This window comes from Cynocephalus volans, chromosome 5 (assembly GCF_027409185.1).
Source record: "Cynocephalus volans isolate mCynVol1 chromosome 5, mCynVol1.pri, whole genome shotgun sequence".
NCBI classification, from domain to species: Eukaryota; Metazoa; Chordata; class Mammalia; order Dermoptera; family Cynocephalidae; genus Cynocephalus; species Cynocephalus volans.
In genome coordinates, this window is record NC_084464.1 from 50,198,616 (window position 1) to 50,209,542 (window position 10,927).

The 10,927-nt window shown below is 51.7% G+C and overlaps 1 protein-coding gene across 1 annotated transcript in view; it reads right to left on the bottom strand.

Annotated features, from left to right (window-relative positions):
- LOC134379273 (potassium channel subfamily K member 5-like) overlaps nucleotides 1-8,899 on the bottom strand; it is a 37,713-nt gene extending 28,814 nt beyond the window's left edge. The window contains exon 1 of the mRNA XM_063098468.1: nucleotides 8,714-8,899. Within this exon, the coding sequence (XP_062954538.1) occupies nucleotides 8,714-8,899 (186 nt within the window). The remainder of the gene's footprint in view (nucleotides 1-8,713) is intronic.
- Between the last annotated feature and the right edge of the window lie 2,028 nt (nucleotides 8,900-10,927).

Here is a 10,927-nt window from a genome sequence, read left to right on the forward strand (position 1 = left end):
AACAGGGCATGGGAGGTGTCAACAGCCAGAAGTACACAGTCCTGCCTAAATATTTCAGCAGGAAACCCAAATATTTAGATGGAGGAGAGGAAAACGAATGCACATTTCAAAGCCAATCTGAGAGTCCTGGCTACCAAGGGCCCTCTGCCAGGGGAGGTGGGTGGTGTCTGTCCCAACAAGGTCCTGACTCTGATCCCAGATCCTGAGTGACCTCCATGAAGGGAGGATTCCTGTGAGGCCATCTGGACCCAGGAATTCTCCAGAAGAAAAAAGATTTAATCAAGTCTTGGGACAACCAGGACTGAACAGAGCCCTGCTGGAAGGGAGGAAGAAATAAACCCTCCATATTTTCAGTTATTGACCTTTAACTCTTTTGGGGGGCAGGCTGTGGGTTAATTTGCAGGAAATAGAAAACAGAAGGTGACTGCACTAGGAAGGACTTGATGGGTTTATCATCCTCCCTTTTCCCCATCTCCAGATTAGTTGCTCAGTGCATGGTGGAGCCTGCAGGGAGGTGTCAGGGACAAGGTGCCCAGAGAAACAGGGTACAGAACAGCTGCTCATACACAGCGAGTCACCCATTGCATGCACAGGCACTCTGCGTAGCATGCTCTCATGGATCTATGGGCATGAGGAGACTCCGTACTATTATCCCATTTCCCAGATGAGGAGACAGCTTGCTCAGTGTCATCCAGCTCAGCATCCTGAAGGCATGGCCCCGTGCACCCTAAGCCTCTGAGGACACCACACGTGCTCTGCACTCTCCACTTTTCTATGCCTTTGCTCCCTGCTTTTTCCACCTTCAGTGCAGCCTAATGTATAGCAGGATGTTCAGAGTATGGGCTCTGGGTTCAAATCCCCATTCTCCCAGTTCCTAGCTGCACAGTGTCAGGCAACTATTTAATCCCTCTGGTCCATTCTGTTGCTTCCACTGTGAGGTAGTGCTGGTCACAGTACCTGCTGCAGAGGGTTGCTGTGAGGATTCCGTGAGATGACGCACACAAATAGTTCACACAGCTGGGGCTGAGACAGTGCTTAGTAACTGTCAGCTGGTATCACGCTCCCTCCCTGCCCAAGCCTTCTCTCCTCCCCTGGCTCTGCCTCCACCCATGGACTAGACTGAAGGCTCAGGGTCGGCAGTGGGGGTTGAATCTCAGCTCTCTACCTAGCCGTGTAGACCTAGGCAAGTTTCGTGACCAATGAAAATAGCAGCAATAGCCATAGTACTGGCTCAAGGAGACACAGGTAATGTACCAGGCCACTGCCTGGCACTCCACGTAGTAGGCACTCCAGAGAATGCTCACAGGGCTGCTACCCACACCACCCATCCTTTAAGTCTTTAAGTCTTCTTTAAGACTTAAAGCCTGTCTTCTCTAAGTCCAGGAGCAAAAGTTCATTTCTCTCCATGGTGCACTCTGGGCACTTACCAATGTCAATCTCCTAACAGCCCCTTACCCTTCCTCCTCCAGATCAGGGGCTCCCTGAAGGCGGGGGCTGTGTTTTGTTTGGAGGCAGATCCTCCACAAGCCAGGGGGTCTTCTCCAGTCATCAGGAAACAGCCTCTGAATCCTCTGAGGCCCTCCAGCCCTTGCCCTTCTCTGCAGCCTCTACCATCTGCAGACCGTCACTCAGCACCTCGGACTGAATTTCCCCTCATTTCATCACTGCAGCCTAATTCTCTCTCCCCAGCCAGACTGAACTCCCGAGGGCTACAGACCCTCTGGTTTCTGAGGCTTCATCAGACACAGAAATGAGAGCCCCCAGGGCAGGGAGAGCCCCTTTCGCGCTTCCACCTCCACTCGGCCCAGGTCTCTGAGGTTTGGGAATCGGGGTATCTCCTCACAAGAAGCCAGAGACCTCAGCAGCTGTACAGAGTCAGAGCATACCACCCCACTTTCACAGAAAGGGGAACTAAGGTGTAATCTGGGAAGGTCACCAAATGGGAGGGGTGTCTTTAGCAGGGCCAGGGACCCAGACCTGGGCCTCCCAAGGGGCTTATGGTAGGAAGAGAGATACCCTAACTGAACGCTGGGGTGGGAGGAAGGCTGGGTGGGCTCTTTGGGGGAGCTGTAAGCATTGTGGGATTTCTGGGAAAACCCACTCTCTTTCACGTCAGGGGAAGGAGGAGCCGTCCTTATCAGAACACCAAGGGGTGAAGGGATCAGTTCACAGAGTCGCCATAATTTAGACTAGAATATTCTACTTTCAAGTCATAAACGGCTGTGAAGGAAGAGGGCACTTCCTGAAGGGTTGTTCATTCCCCTATTTGAAAATTGCAAAAATTCGATGGAGTTCAAATTCCTTGTCTAAACCCAGAAGGGCTTTGTCATCTGACCTTCACTCCCTGGCCCGTGGCCGCAGCCCAGCAGGGCCATCCTGCTGTATTGCACCTCCCGGAGGGCTATGGGCAAGAAACAGCCACGTGCCCCTCCTCTTTCGAGTTCTTTGAAAATAAGTTCATTTGATGTATATTCAGACTTGGGATCGCTGCATCCCATGGTAGTTCTATTTTTAATTGTGTGAGGGCCTCTGTACTATCTTCCACAGTGGTTGTACCCTTTTATACAAATACTGTATAATTCCACTTATGTGAGATATCTAAAGTAGTCAAATTTATAGAAACAGAACGTAGAATGGTGGTTACCAGAGACTTGGCAGAGAGGGAAAAGGAGAGTTGCTGTTTAATGCGCATAGTTTCAATTTTGCAAATTGAAATAGTTCTGGAGATCTTTTGTTCCACATCAGTGTGAATATAATTAACACTACTAAACTGTACACTTAAAAATGGCTAAGACTGCAAATTTTAGGTTTATTTGTTTTTTTGTTTTTGTTTGTTTTTATTTTGGCGTCCTGCCAGTATAGGGATCGAATCCTGGAGCTCAGTGTATCAGCAGGATGCTCTAACCAACTGAGCTAACCAGCCAGTCCTGTTTACACATTTTTTACAGTGAAAAAAAAAAATTCAGTTGACATTCCCTCTGCTCTAGGAAGGTCTTCTTGATTCTTTGCAATACCATTTAGATGCCCGCCTGTACACGGACTGCCCCATCGCAGAGCAGGGGTATCTAGGAGCAGTAGTAGTGGCAGCTAATACTCAATGAGCACTTACTGTGTGCTAAGCACTATTCTAAGCAAACTGTGGTGTGCCTTCAGAGGCCACACCCATAACCATCAGATATATTGTTCAAACAGTGATTCTTTCAGCAACAGCTAAGGCCCTGCAGTGACACTTGGAGAAAGATCTCTACTGAGGGCAGCATGTCCTTTTTCCATGTAGCACCATCCTTGGGGAGAACGAACAGGCCAGGGCTTCTCTGCTTATTCTAGGGGTTACAGGGGGATTCAGTGAAATCTCCAGAGATTCACCTCCATCTTCTCCACTCCCTACAAGGAACATTAGAATTAGGCAAGCCTGTCTCATGCGATTTCATTTTGTTTGTTTGTTTGTTTGTTTTGCCTTTGTTTTCTAGTGGCTGGCCAGTACTCGTGTGCTTTCCTATGGTCACCTGCCTCACTTCTTCTTGGTATCAGCCAAGTTTTGGCAAATCGGCCCTTGTATCACCACTCAGGTATAGCATCCCTATTTGTACAAAGACTTTCTTGGGGGTTCCGTCTCAGGAGTGTGGTCCTCTACTCGCCAAAGCCTCGTATTTCCCAGCTCCCCCTCTGCCCACGAATCACACACAAAGTTCAGAGGCTGGGCCCAATCTGACAGCAAACAGCCAAGTTCAAGATGAAAGCCTGTGGCCAGAGGTCAGGGCCAGCCAAGCACAGCATCCAAAACCAGAGGATTGTGTTTCTTTCAAATGCCAGACTATAAATAGGGCAAAACTACAGGAAAGTGCTTAGAAGAAACAATCATCACCTCCCTTGCACCCCCCTCTCATAAGACTCACCCACTGGAATCTTTCAACACTTGCTAATTTCTACCCTCAGTACTTCTCTTCTCTGTCACTATGCCACCAGTAATTATCCTAAGGGATCTGGTAAAACTACCAAAATGATTTAATAAAAATTCACTTTAACTGTTAAAACTCTAAACAGAGCAGTTAACTCAGACTTACTGATTTGAGGTGGGTTTTGTTTTGTTTTTTGTTTTTTGGCTACCTTCAACTTTGAGTGGAACATAAACAAGAAAATGAGCCATTAGGAAGGGACCTCTTTCCATTTCCTCTCAAAAACCCAACTTACCACTTTCTACTTCTGCAATCCTAGATGGTGAGAAGTCAAGCTCGAACTAATGATGCAGAGACCTCCAAGATCCTTGACAATCAAAAGATCTATTGTGTTCCCTTCACTTAGAAAGGCAGTTAAGTTGACCAGCGCATTTTACAATTTCCAACAGGCTTGAAACAAAGAGGCTGTTCTATATTAACCCTCAGTTCTCCAAAAAACTCAATATGCCCATTCTAAGTATTTTGTTCAGAGGTAAGTTTATTACATGCTCCATTGTTTCATTTTTCAAATTTGGGGAGGAGGACTGGTGTTAATAACAGAATGTTAGAACCTCAGAACTGGAATTAGCCTTACCCCTTAGACTGGAATACGTACAAAGAGTCTGGAAAACGAAAAGAGGCACACATGGAAAACCTTGGGATGTAATAATGCACTCTGGAGCTTAGCAGGGAAGGAGGCCAGTGGGTTTCAAGAGGCTTCTGGGAATGGGTCAGCTATGTCAGTAGTCCAGGAAAATCAGAGTTCGGTCTGGGATGTCAGAGCAAAGGGCAGGACTGGGGTGACCCTAGCCCACCACCAGGAGATATGGGAATCTCAACAGCCACAGCAAGAAGCCTGCAGTCTCCCTCCCAAGGCTAGGAGAAAGCACGCTCACTATCCTCTTTTAGGAGCCTCTTCCCCTTGTGTTCCCCAGCAGGCGCCTACTAAATTCCAAGACCCCACACTGGCTTTAGGTGACCTCTCTGACTCAATACCTCCTGAATACCTCCATTGTGGCCCACACCCACTGTCTCATTCTGGGTAGCTTTATTTATCTTTCTGTCCAGCAGCTCTGAGCCTGGCCTAGTTTTTCATACATTCCCCAAATCTTGCCCGGTACCTGACACACACTGGGTGCTTAATAAATGCTTGTTGATTAAGTCACATGTATTCTGAAATATGACATTCTTAGATTTGAAACCTGATTCTGCACTACATAATTCTGAGCAAGTGACATCATCTTTTCTCCTCATTTTCGCCATTCATGGGGTGGTCATCAAGATTAGATTATAATAAGAATGTACATAAAGTGCATATTCAAGGTGTCTGGCGCATGGTAAGCTCTCAAATCCTGCCTGTTTATGGTCACTGCAAGCCAGATGCAAAAGGTTGAGAACGGCTATCATTCTTCCCCTTCCACACAACCCTCTGCTTTTTGGAGTGGGGGAGGGAGAAGAGGTGCAGAGGAGGATCACTTCAGTAATGCAGGAGGTGCCAGGTCAGCCAGGCAACAAAGAGCAGCTAGCATGCCATTGCCTGTACTAGAGGAAATAGAAAACAGAATTTCCCAGTGGACCAGAGTCCAGCTGAACCAACTAACTTCACTCACAGAGCAACAATTCTCCAGCTTCGCATGCCCAAGAGGGAGGGCAAGGGCATACCAGGTGTAGCTCCTGAGGCAGACTGCTGGTTCCTCCCTGGGCTGTGCCTTCTCTTGTGTCACTGTGGCTGCTTTAACTTCTCTGGGCTTCAATTTCTTTATTTGAATACATAAGGTCACTGCAAAGAGCATCTGAAATAATGCAGGTAAAGCACTTAGCAAGTTGCCCTGCACTTGCTTTCTATACACTTCCTGCCTGACGTTTCCACTTTACCGGAGCCTTACCAAACCCTCATTTTGCAGATGAGGAAAGGGAGGCAAAGGTAAGTGAAATGGCTTGATGGGCAAATGGCTAAGCCATAGCAAAATCAGCCTGTGCCCTCTCTCATAAAATGAGGATTACACCACCCCCGATGCCCAACTCAAAGTACATGTACCTTAAATGCTAACTTCCCTTCAGGAAGCCTCTGCAATTGAGGAAGAGGCTGGGATGGTGGGTCACCAAAAATCTGGTGGAGCAACCACGTGAGAGCAAGGGTTCAAGATGGTTCTGAAGGCAGGAAGAGGGTGACCACGTGGTCCAGGGCTGGCAGGGCGCTGAGCACTTGAAACCCAGCCTATGCCTCAGTTCAACCACAGTATGAGCAGGGGAGGAAGCACCTGACAACTCAGGGAGTGTTTCTAAAGAAAATGACCTTAACTCCCTTTCTCATGCATTTGAAAACACACACACAATTTCCAGCATAAGAAAAACCCCAAGCCAGACTAACCCCCCTCCCTTCCAACAACCCTTGCCATGTCCCAGCTCCCACCCCAGGAATTCCTAGCTAGGACTCCTTTATGCTTACAAGGTGATTCAGAACCAGCTAACACACAGAACCTCAGGTGGAAAGTGCTCAAGTAGACAGATGGGAAAGAAGATTTTTGGTTTTCATTTTTCCTTAAACCAGTTTCCTGAGGCTTGAGGCAGTTCTCCAAGTCACAGATCAGAAAGCAGAGTAAGGCAGATTTCTGCAGACTAAAACTGATACTGGCAAATGCCACTGGTCCATTTTCATTTCTTGGGTTTTTCCTATGAAGAGAGGGGACTACCCAGTTGGGGTTGGTTTGAGAGATTTCTTGGCCAAGGATGGGGACAGGGCTAACCTTGTTCAAGAACTTATCTGTAATCATCTCCAAATCAGACTGGCTTGATGCCCAAATGCTTTTTCTAAAAGCTAACTGCCCGCTTTTGGGGGGTAACTGTTGAAAGATTTAGCAGGACGTCAAAGTAAGAGACATTTTGTCTGTTCAAACACCTTAAGGAAGCTGTCTAGCCTCCAAAGCTAGCACCACCAGCTGCACCCGGCTGCCTAACCACTGGACCCCCCCTTCCCTTCTCGCCTTGTGTTTTGAAGTTTATTTTCCCACATTTAGCCTTGAATTCTTTCCTTCCTTCCCCTGCAAGTGGCCAAGGAGCAGCAAAGATGGAAACACTTCCAGGGCAGCTCAAGGCTTTATCATCCCCGCCTGCCCTCTTTCTCCTCTAAACAAAGCCTTGGATTAAACTAAACAACACTCATTCTCCAGAGGAATTGTTTCCTCAAGAGGAATCATAAGTGACCCCCTCCCCCCAGTACACGCACAGACACAGAGCATACCCCTCTCAGGAGGAACCTGTATCACCCCAGAACCGCTATTAGGAGCTAAACCGACCATCCGCCTTCTGAAGCTCACCCTCCCCAACATCATCCCTCACCCACCCCCACCCCAAAAGCTGCTAAGGGCAGGGCTGTCCATTAAATCCAACGCTGAACCTGCGTAAACCTCCCTTTCCACTGGCGTCCTTAGACGCCATAAGTCTTTTCAAAGAACGTCTTTACACATCCCACCCCACTGCCAGGTAGGCACCTCTGTGCCTGTCTGTGTCTATTGATCCCAGGACAAAAAGGGAGCATCCCTGGCAAGATGTCTTCGCGGTTTTCAAACGCTTTCAACCTTACAAAAGTCCAGGGCAGGAAAGAGGGATGAAGATGGGGTCGTACCCATTTCACACGTGGGGAACTGAGGCTGGAAAACGGGAGACAACTAGGTAGGCATACAGTATTAGGGAGCTGCTGTGGATTAAATGTTGTTCCTCATCAGACTCCCTTTCCAGCATCTTTCACCCCAAGAGAAATGGAACACCTTGGACGATCTGCCCGACTCCACCCTGTCCTCTAGAGCGTTTACCCAGGTCCTGGTAGTCCCACTGGAGAGAGGCCCTTAGTGCAGGCCAGGAAGGGTGGACGGTTGAGGTCGAGCCCTGGAGAAACTGGGGTAGAGGGCCTCGGTCCCCAAAGTGGGCCAAGGGCCCAGCCAGGACGGTCACCCGTTTATCCAAGCGAGATAAATGCCATCCACGGAGCCTGTGCACCAGAAGACAGAAGCTCCCAGTGCCAACACGAAGGAATTCACCCCACCCACCTCCATTCTGCACACACTCTCCTTCCCCAGCGAAAAGGGACTACTTGGGTTTTGGTCGCCTGTGCAACCCGCTACTTCCACGAAGTTTAACTCCAGCCCTTGAGGTTCCTCTCCGTGAGACAAGCCTTCCCGGAAGCCTGAGCGCGTCTCCGGCATTCCAGCCACCGGCCCTCATCCCCTGGGCTCAGGACCACACAGCCCCAAGCCCTCTCCCGAGCCCTGCGGAAGCGGGGAGGTTGAGCTCGGGCTCGGGCTGGGGGTCCTCCCACAGCTCCGCCGGCTTCGCGTTCCTGAAGAAAAGCCTGGCGGGCGCGGCGCCGGCCCTGGAGCGGGGAGGTGGCGACGCGAGGGGGTGGCACCCGGCTCAGCTCCCGGACTCCGGGAGCGTCTCCAAGGAAAGATAACGCCTTTATCCTCCCCGCAGCCTCCCTCCAAAGAGGGAGGAACCCGCACACCCACACCGAGACACCGCGGGGCCCAGTTCACCCGGACTCAACCCCAACTTCTCTCCAGACAAACTAGGTCCCAGCGAGTCTCCCCGCGTGGGGAACCCGTGTCGCCAGGTGAGCGACAGATCCTCCAAGCCTGACCCACGATGGGACATCCTCTCCCATCACCCTCCAGATCTTCCACAGGGACTGAGTATCACCAAAAGCTGTGGGGGTCCTCCACCCAGCACCCCTAAAGCCCCAGCCAGCTTCGGGTGTGTGTGGGGTACAGGCGGCGGCTCACCTGCAGGATCTTGTCCAGGCCCTCCTGGCCCAGGCACGGGAACTCCTTGAGCAGATGCACCTTCTGCGCGTAGTAGCTTTTCTTGGCCTCCTTCCAGTGCGGCTCCTCCAGCACTTCGAAGATCGCCGCCCCGATAGCCAGGTAGAAGATGATGGCCGAGGTGAGCAGAGGACCCCGGTCCACCATGGCTCCGGAGCGGCCGCCTCCCAGAGAAAGCTTCCCCTCAACCCAGCGGCTCCGCGTCCCCCCGCCCTCCAGCCTCTGGAAACAGCTGTTTGAATTTGGAGCTCCGCATGCGCAGTGCCCTGTCCCCCCAAAAGCCGCTCCCCGGACAAAGTTGCTCGGCCAAGTTGGCCCGCTGAGGCGGGGAACTGCGCGGGACCCTGCTCACGCGGGCCGGGGTCGGCGAACACCAAGGGGGCCGAGGGGGCGCCCGGAACCGCAGGGGGTGTCAGGAGCCGGGAGAACTCAGACTCGATTGTGGGGAGACACGTGGGCCGCTCCTCTGCGCGCCACAGCGGTAGCGCCGCGCCCGTCTCCGCGCGCCTCTTTAACCAGCGCCCGGCTCGCTCTGCCCGCCTGCTGGGAATCCCGGCGGAGGAGGGGCCGGCGCAGGCCCCGCCCCTGCAGCCCCGCCCCTGCAGCCCCGCCCGGCGCAGGCCCCTCGGAGGCGCGGGAGTAAGAGCCAGGTGCGCGCTGGCGGGAGCTCTCGGGTCACTGCGCTCCACGGGGCCGCCGCCGCGGGAGGTGCACCGCTCGCCCGCACCAGCGCCCGCAGTGCCCGGGGGTTGCGGTGTCCGGGACTCGAGTTTGTCATAAGTGCTGGTGTAGTAACTAAAGTGATTGTGCACCTTACGACTGAGGTCAGGAATTTACAGCTATTATCTTTATTGCAATTCAATTTCCATTCACTCATGTTTCTTCCGAAAACAGTTGATTTTCTCAATCTCTTCCTGTCTCTCACACATCTTCTTACCAGCCTGGGAAAGTGGGTTAGAAAGGGGCTGAAGAGGAAATCAGAGGGAATCTGAGGACATCAGGAACTGATCCATCCACAAAGTGTGACTCCTGCCTCTGCCCCTTCTCACCTTCCTGGTGAGACCCCCACATCTGGAAGGAGCAGTCAGGGGGCAGCACTGTTGGTAACCCCTACACACCCCCCACACTTTGTAACTCCCCAGCCTATTTACACTTGCAAACAGCCCCTCCTTACCCCCAGTAGGCTTTATGTTCTTCCCAGCACTAAGTTCACTCTAGTTACTACATGGCTGTGTTTCTTTTGTTAACTCTGTACCACACCTCCTCAACACACTCGCCGATGGAGACGAGTAGTCTGGTTTGTTCGATGTTGTATCCTCAGTCCCTGCTACATGGTGGACACTGAAGGAGCGAAGGAATCGGTCAAAAACACGCCCAGGGTGTTCCTGGCTCACCTTGCTACCATTTTCTGTGTGTCTGTAAACCCAGGCGGTACTACGTCCTTTCCACCCTTCCTAAGAGGGCCGGTCATTAGAACTACTTGGCAGGGAGGACACTGAAGCCCGGGTGTGAGCTTGTTGTCTCTCAAACTGCACCAGCCAGAAGTTGGGGGGACACACTCCCTCCATCGCTTGGTAGCCACAGGCTGGTCCTGACCCTTCGGCCTGTGTGGGAGCAGGTACAGCAGGTACAGCAGGTCCCCATCCTAGCTCACTGCCCCCTGGCCAAGGCCTTTTTTTCCCATGGGGGAGAAAAGGGGGTCGTTGCTCAGGTATCACGATTTAGCACAGTTTTTACTTGCGGGTGGGAGGTATCTGTGGTATCTCCAAATCCAGCTGGAGCGAAGGGGATGGGGGTGCAGCTTCAAGGACTGATCTGAGTTGGTAGATGTTTCTGTCTCTCCTTTATGGTACAACGTATGTGTCCCTAGGAGGCTGGAGCAGAAAACTGGGAAGTCCCAGGTTTCCTGGCTCCGCATCCCTAAAGCCTGCGGAGCCAGTCCCCTCAGAACCCTCCTAGCCAAGGCTCACCCCAGATAAGGCCTTGGGGCAGTTCCTTCTGGGGACAACCCGCCCCCAGCACCAGGCTCCCTTGCCTACCCTGAACAAGTCCCTCTTCTCTAACCCTTGCCTACCTTCTACCCACCCTGCACCCCCGGCCATGGCCTGAACCCCAACTCCGCAGTCTCACTCTCCAGCCCTCAGCTGTGTGTGGAGACCAGGCTTTGGTCCTGGA